Source organism: Oncorhynchus clarkii, unplaced genomic scaffold (assembly GCF_045791955.1).
Source record: "Oncorhynchus clarkii lewisi isolate Uvic-CL-2024 unplaced genomic scaffold, UVic_Ocla_1.0 unplaced_contig_3033_pilon_pilon, whole genome shotgun sequence".
NCBI classification, from domain to species: Eukaryota; Metazoa; Chordata; class Actinopteri; order Salmoniformes; family Salmonidae; genus Oncorhynchus; species Oncorhynchus clarkii.
Window position 1 is genome coordinate 1 of NW_027258360.1, and position 17,828 is coordinate 17,828.

At 42.2% G+C, this 17,828-nt stretch overlaps 1 protein-coding gene across 1 annotated transcript; it reads left to right on the forward strand.

Moving 5' to 3' along the window:
• Positions 1-128: 128 nt before the first annotated feature.
• Positions 129-15,552, forward strand: LOC139396801 (zinc finger protein 431-like; the record flags this gene model as incomplete). The annotated part of the gene is made up of 4 exons (XM_071143719.1): positions 129-410; positions 837-906; positions 2,393-3,118; positions 14,942-15,552. Coding segments are annotated over 4 exons (1,689 nt in total), but the record flags the coding sequence as incomplete, so codon positions are not given.
• Between the last annotated feature and the right edge of the window lie 2,276 nt (positions 15,553-17,828).

Here is a 17,828-nt window from a genome sequence, read left to right on the forward strand (position 1 = left end):
ATGTTAATGTGAAAGAAGAGGAGGAGGATGTTAATGTGAAAGAAGAAGAGGAGGAGGATGTTAATGTGAAAGAAGAAGAGGAGGAGGATGTTAATGTGAAAGAAGAGGAGGAGGATGTTAATGTGAAAGAAGAAGAGGAGGAGGATGTTAATGTGAAAGAAGAAGAGGAGGAGGATGTTAATGTGAAAGAAGAAGAGGAGGAGGATGTTAATGTGAAAGAAGAAGAGGAGGAGGATGTTAATGTGAAAGAAGAAGAAGAGGAGGATGTTAATGTGAAAGAAGAAGAAGAGGAGGATGTTAATGTGAAAGAAGAAGAAGAGGAGGATGTTAATGTGAAAGAAGAAGAAGAGGAGGATGTTAATGTGAAAGAAGAAGAGGAGGAGGATGTTAATGTGAAAGAAGAAGAGGAGGATGTTAATGTGAAAGAAGAAGAAGAGGAGGATGTTAATGTGAAAGAAGAGGAGGAGGATGTTAATGTGAAAGAAGAAGAGGAGGAGGATGTTAATGTGAAAGAAGAAGAGGAGGAGGATGTTAATGTGAAAGAAGAAGAGGAGGAGGATGTTAATGTGAAAGAAGAAGAGGAGGAGGATGTTAATGTGAAAGAAGAAGAAGAGGAGGATGTTAATGTGAAAGAAGAAGAAGAGGAGGATGTTAATGTGAAAGAATAAGAAGAGGAGGATGTTAATGTGAAAGAAGAAGAGGAGGATGTTAATGTGAAAGAAGAAGAGGAGGATGTTAATGTGAAAGAAGAAGAGGAGGATGTTAATGTGAAAGAAGAAGAGGAGGAGGTTGGATGCAGTTTTTGTAGTGAAAGGAGGAGGGGGAGGATGACTGACAAAGAAGTTTTGGAATTGAAGGAGGGGGAGATTGTCACATTAGAGGAGACTGGAGATTTAATGAACACCAGTGAGTGCTGTCTTAAAAACATGGGCACAAACGCTACTGTTGTTGAACTGTGTGGCTTTAAAAGGGCATTCATCTACACACATTTTATTTGATCACGTATACATACTTGTAGATGTTATCCCAGGTGTAGAAATGCTTATGTTTCCAGCTCCAACAGTGCAGTAATACCTAGCAAAACCTAATACCAAACAATACACACAAATCCAAAACATTTGAAGAAAGAAATTAAGAAGTATCAGAACGAGCAATTGCCAGAGTCCAGAATATAAATATATATAATGGTGTTTATGGACAGTATCTGAATAAAAACTGTGGGTACAGCGTTAGTTATATAGGATGAGCCATAACTAGAATACACTATATACATATGAAGTGGGTAAAACATTATGTAAATATTAAAGTGACCAGTGTTCAATGACTATGTACATAGGGCAGCAGTCTCTATGGTGCAGGGTAGAGTATCGGGTGGTAGCCGGGTGGTAACAGTGACTAAGTTCAGGGAAGGGTACTGGTAGGAGGCCTGCTAGTGGTGAATATTTAACTCTCTGATGGCATGGAGATAGAAGCTGTTTTTCAGTGTGTCTGTCCCAGCTTTGATGCAGCTGTACTGCCGCCGGCCTTCTAGATGGTAGAAGGGTGAACATGCTGTGGCTCGGGATCCTTGATGATTCTTGGCAATTCTTGGCCTTCCTGTGACACCAGGTGCTGTAGATGTCCTGGAGGGCAGTGTGCCCCCTGGTAATGTGTTGGGCTGACCGCACCACCCTCTGGAGAGCACTGCGATTGCAAACGGTGCAATTGCTGTACCAGGCGGTGATACAGCCCAGCAGGATGCTCTCCTGGTGCATCTTTAGAAGTTTGTCAGGGTTTTAGGGTCTTTAGCCTCCTGAGGTTGAAGAGGTGCTTTTGCGCCTTCTTCACCACACTGTCTTTGTGAATGAACCATTTTAGGTTGTCGGTGATGTGCAAGCAGAGGAACTTAACTTTTGACTGTGGCCCATTGATATGATAGGGGCATGTTCTCTCTGCTGTCGCCTGAAGTCCCCGATCAGCTCCTTGGTTTTGTTGACGTTGAGGGAGAGGTTATATTCCTGGCACCACTCCGCCAGGGCCCTCACCACCTCCCTTTAAGCTGTCTCATTGTTGCTGGTAATCAGGTCTACCACTGTTGTATTGTCAGTAAACTTGATGATTGAGTTGGAGACTAGAAGCTAATTGGTAATAATGTCAAAATATTTTTTCAGAGTGGAGCTTAGTTTATAAATTGCCTGGCTGGGCTGATGGGACAGTGGATGTGTAGAATGGAACTGTCTACAGGCATTACCTGTGGATCATCGTGATTAACTAACAGCTATCAACCATTCAGCATTCAAGATCCAAATGTACCATTTTATGAGGGATCTAGTCTGGATTAAACCTCATAGTTTAATCATGTGGCGGTTTCAGTTAGGGCTGTTTAACCAAATACTCTGTTTGTATTTGGCAGGAGAGAGGCCAGACTCTCACTCTGACAGCGGGAAGAGTCCTTCAAGGGAACCAGACCCAGAGACGCCCAAACCAGCGGGACGACACCACACCTCCCATTGTGGAAAGAGTTTTAAGAGGTTATGGACACTAAAAGAGCATGGGAGAACACACACAGGAGAAAAGCCTAACCACCGCTCAGACTTTGGGAAGAGGTTTTGCCAGATAGACAGCCTGAAACGACATAAGAGAACACACACAGGAGAAAATCCTCACCACTGCTTCCAGTGTGGCAAGAGTTTTACCCGTTTATGTTACCTGAAAATACATGAGCGAATACACTCTGGAGTGAAGCCTCATCACTGTTCCCAATGTGGACAGAGTTTTACCCATTCAGGGAGCCTGAAAAAACACGAGAAAACACACTCAGCAGAGAAGACCTACCACTGCTCCCAGTGTAGAAAAATATTTATCAGTTTATGGTACCTGAGAACGCATGAGAGAGCACACACAGGAGAGAAGCCATATCACTGTTCCCACTGTGAAAAGAGTTTTACCCAGTTAGGGAACCTAAGAACACATGAGAGGGTACACACAGGAGAGAAGCCGTACCACTGTTCCTATTGTGAAAAGAGTTTTACATGGTGGGGGTGCCTGAAAAAGCATGAGTGGATACACACGCGTGAAAAGCCCTACCAGTGCTCCTTGTGTGGAAAGAGTTTTACCCAGTTAGGAAACCTGAACCAGCATGAGAGGACACACGCAGGAGGGGATAAGGCCTACCACTGCTCCCAGTGTGAAAAGAGTTTTACCCGGTTAAGGCATCTGAATAAGCACGAAAGAATACATACACAGGAGGAGAAGACATACCACTGCTCTCAATGTGGAAATACATTTTCCCAGTCAGAGGACCTGAAATCACATGAGAGAATAGAGAGGCTGTGTTCTGACTTATTTTTTGATTAAGAATGTGTTTTTGTTTATGCCACACTAAACCAAATTGTATGTATGAAAGCTTTCGAAAAAAAGAATAGGTCTACTTTTTAATTTTTTTATCGAGACCATGATCATATATAAAAAATCTGATATTAACATTTTGTTTTGATTAGGAACTTTGATTGATTGGATAGTATCAAGCCTTAGATGTTCATTTTATGATTTTTGGATATTTCAAAATGTAAATAATTAAGTAGATTTATTGGAAGTTGCATTTCTTTGTTTTAACCTTTAATCTCTTGAATGTAGTTGTTTCATTTCATTCATTTTTATTGTACGATTCATCAAGCTAAAAGTTGTATGAAAATGTGACGACGTAGTTCTGATGACGTTAAGTTGTTGACATGAAAAACATTCACTACCTCGTGAATATTCCCATTGGTATTATTCCACCGTGTCAGAGAAAACTCAGGTGTTGATTGTAAAAAGGATTTGATTAATGCAAAATATTGTGTTTGAAAATGTTTTATTGTGGAACACCAATAGATCATTATATACATCTACATGATGTATTGTAACACCATGTAGGAGCAGTATAGACCTAGTCTGTTCATTATATACATGATGTATTGTTACACCATGTAGGAGCAGTATAGACCTAGTCTGTTCATTATATACATCTACATGATGTATTGTTACACCATGCAGGAGCAGTATAGACCTAGTCTGTTCATTATATATATATCTACATTCAATCTGTTTTCCACTCAGGTTATGAATATGTTATTGCAACATTAAAGGTTCTAAATGATGTCACCATTGCCCTTGATTCTAAGCAATGTTGTGCTGCTATTTCTATTGACTTGGCCAAAGCTTTTGATACGGTAGACCATTCCCTTCTTGTGGGCCGGCTAAGGAGTATTGGTGTCTCTGAGGGCTCTTTGGCCTGGTTTGCTAACTACTGCTCTCAAAGAGTGTAGTGTATAAAGTCAGAACATCTGCTGTCTCTGTCACTGCCTGTCACCAAGGGAGTACCCCAAGGCTCAATCCTAGGCCCCACACTCTTCTCAATTTACATCAACAACAAAGCTCAGGCAGTAGAATGCTCTCTCACCCATTTATATGCAGATGATAGTCTTATACTCAGCTGGCCCCTCCCCGGATTTTGTGTTAAACACTCTACAACAAAGCCTTTCTTAATGTCCAACAAGCTTTCTCTGCCCTTAACCTTGTTCTGTACACCTCCAAAACAAAGGTCATGTGGTTTGGTAGGAAGAATTCCCCTCCCCACCGGTGTGATTACATAACCTCTGAGGGTTTAGAGCTTGATGTAGTCACCTCATACAAGTACTTGGGAGTATGGCTAGACGGTACACTTTCCTTCTCTCAGCACATATCAAAGCTGCAGGCTAAGGTTAAATCTAGACTTGGTTTCATCTATTGTAATCGCTCCTCTTGCACCCCAGCTGCCAAACTAACCCTGATTCAGATGACCATCCTACCCATGCTAGATTACAGAGACATAATTTATAGATCGACAGGTAAGGGCACTCTCAAGCGGCTAGATGTTTTTTACCATTCGGCCATCAGATTTGCCACCAATGCTCCTTATAGGACACATCACTGCACTCTATACTCCTCTGTAAGCTGGTCATCTCTGTATACCCGTCGCAAGACCCACTGGTTGATGCTTATTTATAAAAACCCTCTTAGGCCTCACTCACCCCTATCTGACATACCTACTGCAGCCCTCATCCTCCACATACAACACCCGTTCTGCCAGTCACATTCTGTTAAAGGTCCTCAAAGCACACACATCCCTGGGTCGCTCCTCTTTTCAGTTCGCTGCAGCTAGCGACTGGAATGAGCTGCAACAAACACTCAAACTGGACAGTTTTATCTCCATCTCTTCATTCAAAGACTTCGTCATGGACACTCTTACTGACAGGTTTATCTCCATCTCTTCATTCACAGACTCCATCATAGACACTCTTACTGACAGTTATGGCTGCTTCACGTGATGTATTGTTGGCTCTACCTTCTTGCCCTTTGTGCTGTTGTCTGTGCCCAATAATGTTTGTACCATGTTTTGTGCTGCTACCATGTTGCTGTCATGTGGTGTTGCTACCATGCTGTGTTGTCATGTGCTGCTGCCTTGCTATGTTGTTCTTAGGTCTCTATGTAGTTTTGTGGTGTCTCTCTTGTCGTGATGTGTTTTGTCCTATTTTTTTAAATTTAATTTATTTTTAATCCCAGCCCCCATCCCTGCAGAAGGCCTTTTGGTAGGCCGTCATTGTAAATAATAATTTGTTATTAAAACTTCTTAGTGATCGGCGTCCTGTTAACGGGACAGTTGTAAATCATGCAGCGCCTTGTGTCACGATCGCAGATTTTAGAGAAACAACAAATGTCGGTACATATAAGTGTCTTATTTCGTCTGAAAGCTTAAATTCTCGTTAATATAACTGCACTGTCCAATTTACAGTAGCTGCAAAAAAAATGCCATGCTATTGTTTGAGGAGAGCTCCTAACAACAAAACACTTTTTTTTTTCACCGCGATAGGTTTGATAAATTCCCCTCTGAAGGTGAAATGTGTTCTTTCATTCTGAAATCTTGCTCTGATTTAACATCCAAAGGGTCCCAGAGAAACATAGTGTCCTTTTTCATACCCTAAAAAGGTCCATATAGCACAATCAATTTTGTATTTCCACTCGTTCAATTTGCAAAGAAAGGAATCTGAAAATGTAACCCTAAACGTTGTTTCAACCAGTCAAGTCACATTTGTATGTACTCCTCAGAGATCCTAGAACGTAACCAGACTCCAGTATATCATTAGGGGTGTAGGATATTCTATAGGATACAACATTTTGGTCAGAGAGCGACGCCTTCATGTCATGCCGACGACGCGGCCGGTCTTCATTTGATCAAATCAAATCAAATGTATCTATATAGCCGTTCTTACATCAGCTGATTTATCAAAGTGCTGTACAGAAACGCAGCCTAAAACCCCAAACAGCAAGCAATGCAGGTGTAGAAGCACGGTGGCTAGGAAAAACTCCCTAGAAAGGCCAAAACCTAGGAAGAAACCTAGAGAGAAACCAGGCTATGAGGGGTGGCCAGTCCTCTTCTGGCTGTGCCGGGTGGAGATTATAACAGAACATGGCCAAGATGTTCAAATGTTCATAAATGACCAGCATGGTCAAATAATAATATTCACAGTAGTTGTCGTGGGTGCAACAAGTCAGCTCCTCAGGAGTAAACGGTCCGTTGGCTTTTCATAGCCGATCATTGAGAGTATCTCTACCGCTCCTGCTGTCTCTAGAGAGTTGAAAACAGCAGGTCTGGGACAGGTAGCACGTCCCGTGAACAGGTCAGGGTTCCATAGCCGCAGGCAGAACAATTGAAACTGGAGCAGCAGTTTTAGTGCTTTATCCGGGTAGACGGAAAGTAGTGCATTGCAGTAGTCTAACCTGGATGAATGGATACATTTTTCTGCAACATTTTTGGACAGAAAGTGTCTGATTTTTTTGCAATGTTACGTAGATGGAAAAAAAGCTGTCCTTGAAACAGTCTTGATATGTTCGTCAAAAGAGAGATCAGGGTCCAGAGTAACGCCGAGGTCCTTCACAGTTTTATTTGAGACGACTGTACAACCATCAAGATTAATTGTCAGATTCAACAGAAGATCTCTTTGTTTCTTGGGACCTAGAACGAGCATCTCTGTTAGCTAGATAGCCAATGATTAACCTTGTGCGACAGCATCTCTGTTAGCTAGATAGCCAACGATTAACCTTGTGCGACAGCATCTCTGTTAGCTAGATAGCCAATGATTAACCTTGTGCGACAGCATCTCTGTTAGCTAGATAGCCAATGATTAACCTTGTGCGACAGCATCTCTGTTAGCTAGATAGCCAATGATTAACCTTGTGCGACAGCATCTCTGTTAGCTAGATAGCCAATGATTAACCTTGTGCGACAGCATCTCTGTTAGCTAGATAGCCAATGATTAACCTTGTGCGACAGGATGCCTTTTCCTTTTGGACAAACATTATAAGAATATTGGCTATCTAGCTAGCTTTGTTTGACCCCGATTGGTGCTTATCTGACGAAGGTACACACCCTGATCTCTCTTTTGACAAACATATCAAGACTGTTTCAAGGACAGCTTTTTTTTCCATCTACGTAACATTGCAAAAATCAGAAACTTTGAAAACTGGTTGTTTTGCAAATGTTGAACTTATAAAATGGCTACTAATACTAGAAAAGCTCAATCAAAGTCCAAGTATACAGATTTGACAATGTTCTCGGCTCTAGGAAGAGTCTTGGTGGTTCCAAACTTCTTCCATTTAAGATGGAGGCCACTTTGTTCTTAAGGTCCTTCAATGCTGCAGACTTTTTTTATTGTTACCCTTCCCCACATCTGTGCTTCGACACGATCCCCTCGACCTCACGGCTTGTTTTTTTTTTTTTTTTTGCTGAACTGTCAACTGTGGGACCTTATATAGACAGGGGTGTGTCTTTCCAAATCATGTCCAATCAATTCAATTTACCACAGGTGGAATCCAATCAAGTTGTAGAAACATCTCAAGGATGATCAATGGAAACAGGATGCAACCTGAGCTCAGTTGTGAGTCTCATAGCAAAGGGTCTGAATACTTATGTAAATAAGGTATTTATGTTGTTTTAAAATATGCCTAAAAACCTGTTTTTTTAGGTCCTCATTATGGGGTATGACACATTACTATGGCATAATCAAGCATGACCCAATACTATGGCAACACTAAGCATTAACTATTACTATGACGTCAACAAGCATGACGGATTACTATGGCAACACCAAGCGTGGAAGATTACTATGGCAACACCAAGAGTGACAGATTACTATGGCAACACCAAGCGTGGCAGATTACTATGGCAACACCAAGCATGACAGATTACTATGGCAACACCAAGCATGACAGATTACTATGGCAACACCAAACATGACAGATTACTAGTGCTCAGGAAGAATCATTATGCTTATATGGGGAAACAGGAGTGAAAAATGTAGAGGAGAGGTGATTAAGGGAGTGGGAACAGGTGTGGAGGGAAGGGGTGTGGCCTTTGGTAATTGGAGGCAATTAGTGTCATGTATGTAAGAGTGCCATAACCCTTCACAACAGTAAGTGTTGAAGATAATGGACCTATGTAATTAGTGCTGCACTCTCATGGAAGCCAATTGAGATTATATATTATATTATAACATTGGCTTAGCTAGGTTTTTTTAACAATTACTATTCTAGTTTATAATGTACATACTCATATTCAGATCTAAGTCTAGAAATATTGTCTGTACATTTTTATGACATTGTTTTCGTTTGTTTCTAAACTCCGTTACCCACTAGTCAGCAGCAGGCGATGTGAGTCTTTCAGGTGGCGCTTCTTGGGTGACGTATAATCTAGTGGACGGGACACATCTTCAACAACAACAACAACAAAGCTACCGATTCAACCCCTTCGGCAGCTTGCTAGCCAACATAAAACCGAAACTTTGAAGTTCTTTTTAAACACAATCCTGTTAACGTATATACCAGTTAACTTAAAAGTAATTTGCTTGTTCAGTTTGTTGACATTTTTACTCAGCCTAGCACTAAGCTAGTCGCTAATGCAAACTAGCTAACAACCCCAACCATGAGCTCACTAAACTATTCCTCCCCTGCTAAAGAAGATGATGTCTGCTGGGCGGAGAGAGAAGCTCTGGGGCTGAACATTGTCGTGAAAGAGGAGGATATTACAGTAAAAGGAGAGGAAGAAGCTTCCAGAACGATAAAGGAGGAAGATCATGTTACATTTGGAGTGGAAGAGGAGTGGGTAGAAGATTTCAGAATAAAAAAGGAAGAGGAGGAGGATGTTATAGTGAAAGAAGAGGAAGAACCTTCTAGTGTGGAAGAGGAGGCTATCTCAATAAAAGAGGAGGAAGACGTTTTGGGAGTGAAAGAGGAGGAGGAGACTGAAAAAGATCTGATTAACACCAGTAAGTATAGCTTATTTTTGTCCTGCAGATGCGCACAAAACACCCAGATCTCCAAAACACCCATGTTTGTAAAGTATGTTTAATAATATACTATCATATACAAAAGTATGTGGACACCCCTTCAAATTAGTGGATTCAGCTATTTCAGCCACACCTGTTGCTGACAGGTGTATAAAATCGAGCACACCGCCATGCAATCTCCATAGACAAACGTTGGGAGTAGAATGGCCTTATTGAAGAGCTCAGTGACTTTCAACATGGCACCGTCATAGGATGGCACCTTTCCAACAAGTCAGTTCGAAAAATGTCTGCCCTGCCAGAGATGCCCCGGTCTACTGTAAGTGCTGTTATGTATTTTTATTTCATTGGGGATCCCCATTAGCTGCTGCCCAGGCAGCGGCTACTCTTCCTGGGGTTTATTATGGATCCCCATTAGCTGCTGCCCAGGCAGAGGCTACTCTTCCTGGGGTTTATTATGGATCCCCATTAGCTGCTGCCCAGGCAGAGGCTACTCTTCCTGGGGTTTATTATGGATCCCCATTAGCTGCTGCCCAGGCAGAGGCTACTATTCCTGGGGTTTATTATGGATCCCCATTAGCTGCTGCCCAGGCAGAGGCTACTCTTCCTGGGGTTTATTAGGGATCCCCATTAGCTGCTGCCCAGGCAGAGGCTACTCTTCCTGGGGTTTATTAGGGATCCCCATTAGCTGCTGCCCAGGCAGAGGCTACTCTTCCTGGGGTTTATTATGGATCCCCATTAGCTGCTGCCCAGGCAGAGGCTACTCTTCCTGGGGTTTATTATGGATCCCCATAAGCTGCTGCCCAGGCAGAGGCTACTCTTCCTGGGGTTTATTATGGATCCCCATTAGCTGCTGCCCAGGCAGAGGCTACTCTTCCTGGGGTTTATTATGGATCCCCATTAGCTGCTGCCCAGGCAGAGGCTACTCTTCCTGGGGTTTATTAGGGATCCCCATTAGCTGCTGCCCAGGCAGAGGCTACTCTTCCTGGGGTTTATTATGGATCCCCATTAGCTGCTGCCCAGGCAGAGGCTACTCTTCCTGGGGTTTATTATGGATCCCCATTAGCTGCTGCCCAGGCAGAGGCTACTCTTCCTGGGGTTTATTATGGATCCCCATTAGCTGCTGCCCAGGCAGAGGCTACTCTTCCTGGGGTTTATTATGGATCCCCATTAGTTCCTGCCAAGGCAGCGGCTACTCTTCCTGGGATATATTATGGATCCCCATTAGTTCCTGCCAAGGCAGCGGCTACTCTTCCTGGGGTTTATTAGGGATCCCCATTAGTTCCTGCCAAGGCAGCGGCTACTCTTCCTGGGGTTTATTAGGGATCCCCATTAGTTCCTGCCAAGGCAGCAGCTACTCTCCCTGGGGTTTATTAGGGATCCCCATTAGTTCCTGCCAAGGCAGCGGCTACTCTTCCTGGGGTTTATTAGGGATCCCCATTAGTTCCTGCCCAGGCAGCGGCTACTCTTCCTGGGGTTTATTATGGATCCCCATTAGTTCCTGCCAAGGCAGCGGCTACTCTTCCTAAGGTTATTATGGATCCCCATTAGTTCCTGCCCAGGCAGAGGCTACTCTTCCTGGGGTTTATTATGGATCCCCATTAGCTGCTGCCCAGGCAGAGGCTACTCTTCCTGGGGTTTATTATGGATCCCCATTAGCTGCTGCCCAGGCAGAGGCTACTCTTCCTGGGGTTTATTATGGATCCCCATTAGTTCCTGCCAAGGCAGCGGCTACTCTTCCTGGGATATATTATGGATCCCCATTAGTTCCTGCCAAGGCAGCGGCTACTCTTCCTGGGGTTTATTAGGGATCCCCATTAGTTCCTGCCAAGGCAGCAGCTACTCTTCCTGGGGTTTATTAGGGATCCCCATTAGTTCCTGCCAAGGCAGCGGCTACTCTTCCTGGGGTTTATTAGGGATCCCCATTAGTTCCTGCCAAGGCAACAGCTACTCTTCCTGGGATATATTATGGATCCCCATTAGTTCCTGCCCAGGCAGCGGCTACTCTTCCTGGGGTTTATTATGGATCCCCATTAGTTCCTGCCAAGGCAGCGGCTACTCTTCCTGGGGTTTATTAGGGATCCCCATTAGTTCCTGCCAAGGCAACAGCTACTCTTCCTGGGGTTTATTAGGGATCCCCATTAGTTATACTATAAGGTATAGGGAGACACGTAGTCCTTAATTAGGTCCTTAATATTTCAGCTATAAGGTATAGGGAGACACTTAGTCCTTAATTAGGTCCTTAATATTTCAGCTATAAGGTATAGAGAGACACTTAGTCCTTAATTAGGTCCTTAATATTTCAGCTATAAGGTATAGGGAGGCACGTAGTCCTTAATATTTCAGCTATAAGGTATAGGGAGACACCTAGTCCTGTGATAGGTCCTTAATATTTCAGCTATAAGGTATAGGGAGACGCCTAGTCCTGTGATAGGTCCTTAATATTTCAGCTATAAGGTATAGGGAGACACGTAGTCCTTAATTAGGTCCTTAATATTTCAGCTATAAGGTATAGGGAGACACAGTCCTTAATTAGGTCCTTAATATTTCAGCTATAAGGTATAGGGAGACACATAGTCCTTAATATTTCAGCTATAAGGTATAGGGAGACACTTAGTCCTTAATTAGGTCCTTAATATTTCAGCTATAAGGTATAGGGGGACACGTAGTCCTTAATTACGTCCTTAATATTTCAGCTATAAGGTATAGGGAGACACAGTCCTTAATTAGGTCCTTAATATTTCAGCTATAAGGTATAGGGAGACACATAGTCCTTAATTAGGTCCTTAATATTTCAGCTATAAGGTATAGGGAGACACATAGTCCTTCATTATGTCCTTAATATTTCATCTATAAGGTATAGGGAGACACACAGTCCTTCATTAGGTCCTTAATATTTCAGCTATAAGGGAGACACAGTCCTTAATTAGGTCCTTAATATTTCAGCTATAAGGTATAGGGAGACACGTAGTCCTGTGATAGGTCCTTAATATTTCAGCTATAAGGTATAGGGAGACACGTAGTCCTTCATTAGGTCCTTAATATTTCAGCTATAAGGGAGACATGTAGTCCTTAATTAGGTCCTTAATATTTCAGCTATAAGGTATAGGGAGACACGTAGTCCTGTGATAGGTCCTTAATATTTCAGCTATAAGGTATAGGGAGACACACAGTCCTTCATTAGGTCTTTAATCTTTCAGCTCTAAGGTATAGGGAGACACTTAGTCATTCCTTCATTAGGTCCTTAATATTTCAGCTATATGGTATAGGGAGACACATAGTCATTCCTTCATTAGGTCCTTAATATTTCAGCTATAAGGGAGACACGTAGTCCTTGATTAGGTCCTTAATATTTCAGCTATAAGGTATAGGGAGACATGTAGTCCTTGATTAGGTCCTTAATATTTCAGCTATAAGGTATAGGGAGACACAGTCCTTAATTAGGCCCTTAATATTTCAGCTATAAGGTATAGGGAGACACATAGTCCTTAATATTTCAGCTATAAGGTATAGGGAGACACGTAGTCCTTAATTAGGTCCTTCATATTTCAGCTATAAGGTATAGGGAGACACGTAGTCCTTAATTAGGTCCTTAATATTTCAGCTATAAGGTAGAGTGAGACACAGTCCTTAATTAGGACCTTAATATTTCAGCTATAAGGTATAGGGAGACACAGTCCTTAATTAGGTCCTTAATATTTCAGCTATAAGGTATAGGGAGACACAGTCCTTAATTAGGTCCTTAATATTTCAGCTATAAGGTATAGGGAGACACACAGTCCTTCATTAGGTCCTTAATATTTCAGCTATAAGGTATAGGGAGACACACAGTCCTTCATTAGGTCCTTAATATTTCAGCTATAAGGGAGACACAGTCCCTAATTAGGTCCTTAATATTTCAGCTATAAGGTATAGGGAGACACAGTCCTTAATTAGGCCCTTAATATTTCAGCTAAAAGGTATAGGGAGACACACAGTCCTTCATTAGGTCCTTAATATTTCAGCTATAAGGTATAGGGAGACACATAGTCCTTAATATTTCAGCTATAAGGTATAGGGAGACACGTAGTCCTTAATTAGGTCCTTAATATTTCAGCTATAAGGTATAGGGAGACATGTAGTCCTTCATTAGGTCCTTAATATTTCAGCTATAAGGTATAGGGAGACACATAGTCCTTAATATTTCAGCTATAAGGTATAGGGAGACACGTAGTCCTGTGATAGGTCCTTAATATTTCAGCTATAAGGTATAGGGAGACATGTAGTCCTTAATATTTCAGCTATAAGGTATAGGGAGACACTTAGTCCTTAATTATGTCCTTAATATTTCAGCTATAAGGTATAGGGAGACACAGTCCTTAATTAGGTCCTTAATATTTCAGCTATAAGGTATAGGGAGACACACAGTCCTTCATTAGGTCCTTAATATTTCAGCTATAAGGGAGACACAGTCCCTAATTAGGTCCTTAATATTTCAGCTATAAGGTATAGGGAGACACAGTCCTTAATTAGGTCCTTAATATTTCAGCTATAAGGTATAGGGAGACACGTAGTCCTTAATTAGGTCCTTAATATTTCAGCTATAAGGTATAGGGAGACACAGTCCTTAATTAGGTCCTTAATATTTCAGCTATACGGTATAGGGAGACACACAGTCCTTCATTAGGTCCTTAATATTTCAGCTATAAGGTATAGGGAGACACTTAGTCATTCCTTCATTAGGTCCTTAATATTTCAGCTATAAGGTATAGGGAGACACATAGTCATTCCTTCATTGGGTCCTTAATATTTCAGCTATAAGGGAGACACGTAGTCCTTGATTAGGTCCTTAATATTTAAGCTATAAGGTATAGGGAGACACGTAGTCCTTAATTAGGTCCTTAATATTTCAGCTATAAGGTATAGGGAGACACGTAGTCCTTAATTAGGTCCTTAATATTTCAGCTATAAGGTATAGGGAGACACAGTCCTTAATTAGGTCCTTAATATTTCAGCTATAAGGTGTAGGGAGACACAGTCCTTAATTAAGTCCTTAATATTTCAGCTATAAGGTATAGGGAGACACGTAGTCCTTTAATTAGGTCCTTAATATTTCAGCTATAAGGTATAGGGGGGCAAGTCAATCTAATGGCTCTTGTGAAAAGAAGAGCTAAATTACTAAAATGTCAGACTGTTCTGATTGAAATCTCTCCACATTTTATGTCCTTTATTATTACAACTAATGTCTGATTTCGTGACATTTAGTTGAAATCTTGACTTTCAGTTTATTTTCAAATGAGGAAGAGGACAGAATCAAGACAACCAATTATAATTTTGATTTGGATTAAACAACCTAAAATGCTGACCTCAGGTTATTGAGGGATCTATTCTGGATTAAACCTCAGAGGAAGACAGTTTTATCATGTGCAGGTGTTATTCAGGTCCCCGTTTAGTATTTACCTAAATACACTGTTTGTCTTTTGCAGGAGAGAGACCACACTCTCACTCTGACAGCAGGAAGAGTACTTCAAGGGAACAAGACCTAGAGACGCCCAAACCAGTGAGACCACACCAGTGTCCCCACTGTGTAAAGAGTTTTAAGTGGTTATGTTACCTAAAAGAACATGAAAGAATACACACCGGAGAAAAGCCTTTCCAATGTTCCCAGTGTGATAAAAGTTTTACCCAATTAGGGAGCCTGAAAATACACGAGAGATCGCACACAAGAGAGAAACCTTACCACTGTTCCCACTGTGAAAATACTTTTTTCTCATCAGGAGACCTGCTAAAGCATAAAAGAACACACACTGCAGAGAGGCCCTACCGATGTTCCCAGTGTGGAAAGAGTTTTATCCAGTTAGGGAACCTGAAAAGGCATTTGAGAACACACACAGGGGAGAAGCCCTACCACTGCTCATACTGTGAAAAGATATTTACCCAGCTAGTGAACCTAAAAAGGCATGAGAGGACACACAAAGGTGAAAAACCTTTCCAATGTTCCCAGTGTGAAAAGAGTTTTACAGAGTTTGGGAGCATGAAAAGACACGAGAGAATACATACAGGGGAGAAGCCTTACCACTGCTCCCAGTGTGAAATTAGATTTTCCTCATCATGGTGCCTAAAATCACACAAGAGGACACACTCAGGAGAGAAGCTTTTCCAATGCTCTCAGTGTGTAAAGAGTTATACCCGGTTAGGGGACCTGAAAAGACATGAGAGGACACACACAGGATGAGCCTCATCACCGCTCCCAGTGTTGCAAGAGTTTTATCTGGTTAGGGAGCCTGAATAATACACTCTGAAGAGAAGCTTTACCACTGCTCCCACTGTGCATTTAAACTTACATGGTTAAAGCAACTGAAAGAGCATGTAAGTCCACACCTGAGAGAAACGTTATCAATGCTCCCAGTGTGGAAAGAGATATGAAGTCAAATTATAAAAATCAGACTCAAAAATAAATGTGTTTTTTTATTTCAACACATGACCTGAATATGGAGTATGTCAGAAAGAATGTAGATGTTCTGTGATTAAATTGCCCATTTTAAACTCACACTCAGTGTGTATCTGTGTGTGTCATTCCTGGAGCCCTACAGAGGGGTATACTATGACACGAGATAGAGGAGATGGTGGAATAGAGGCGATGGAGATAGATGGTGGAATAGAGGAGATGGAGATAGATGGTGGAATGGAGATAGATGGAGGAGATATGAGATGGAGATAGATATAGGAGATTGGAGATATAGGAGATGTAGCTAGATATAGGAGATGGAGATAGATCGAGGGGATATAGGAGGTGGAGATAGATAGATGGGGTAGAGGAGAGGGAGATGGAGATAGATGATGGGGTAGAAGAGATGGAAGTAGAGGAGATGGAGATAGATAGTGGGGTAGATAAGGTATAAGAGATAGAGAATATGTAGTTTGGAAGGTGTCCTTAATGTTATGTACACTCCCAACTGGTAAAAAAAAAATCTTAAGAATAAAACACGAGTTGATCACCTGCAGTACCACCGTGGACCACAGGTTAGTACTCTAGGTAATGCAACGAGGCTACAGTTCAATCCAAGGGAGAAGATAGGCATTTTTGACATAATACTTTTACATCAAATTGATTAAAACAAATAAACCAGATGAAATAGCGTCATGTGATTGTTCTGGGGAAAAATACAAAGTTGGGTCAACCCTTTAGACTGGTGCAAATGGTCCTGTGTGGATTGGGCCAAGATGTCAATGTTTCTAACAGAAGAAATATAAAAAGCGCATGACCATGGTAGCAATTTAAAGATAACAATTTGGAGAGCATTGGGAAATGATCAGACCAAAGGTAAGGACTCAACGCTTCCCCTGACACAAGACTGAATCCTAACATTAGAGGTGACGACTCAACACTGCCCCTGACACAAGACTGAATCCTAACATTAGAGAGGTGAGAACTCAACACTTCCCCTGACACAAGACTGAATCCTAACATTAGAGGTGAGGACTCAACACTTCACCTGACACAAGACTGAATCCAAGCATTAGAGGTGACGACTCAACACTTCCCCTGACACAAGACTGAATCCAAGCATTAGAGGTGACGACTCAACACTGCCCCTGACACAAGACTGAATCCAAACAATAGAAGTGAGGACTCAACACTGCCCCTGACACAAGACTGAATCCAAGCATTAGAGGTGACGACTCAACACTGCCCCTGACACAAGACTGAATCCAAACAATAGAAGTGAGGACTCAACACTTCACCTGACACAAGACTGAATCCAAGCATTAGAGGTGAGGACTCAACACAGCCCCTGACACAAGACTGAATCCAAACAATAGAAGTGAGGACTCAACACTTCACCTGACACAAGACTGAATCCAAGCATTAGAGGTGAGGACTCAACACTGCCCCTGACACAAGACTGAATCCAAGCATTAGAGGTGAGGACTCAACACTGCCCCTGACACAAGACTGAATCCAAGCATTAGAGAGGTGACGACTCAACACTTCCCCTGACACAAGACTGAATCCAAGCATTAGAGGTGAGGACTCAACACTGCCCCTGACACAAGACTGAATCCAAGCATTAGAGGTGAGGACTCAACACTGCCCCTGACACAAGACTGAATCCAAGCATTAGAGAGGTGACGACTCAACACTGCCCCTGACACAAGACTGAATCCTAACATTAGAGAGGTGAGGACTCAACACTGCCCCTGACACAAGACTGAATCCAAGCATTAGAGGTGACGACTCAACACTGCCCCTGACACAAGACTGAATCCTAACATTAGAGAGGTGAGGACTCAACACTTCCCCTGACACAAGACTGAATCCTAACATTAGAGGTGAGGACTCAACACTTCCCCTGACATAAGACTGAATCCTAACATTAGAGAGGTGAGGACTCAACACTTCCCCTGACACAAGACTGAATCCTAACATTAGAGAGGTGAGGACTCAACACTTCCCCTGACACAAGACTGAATCCTAACATTAGAGAGGTGAGGACTCAACACTTCCCC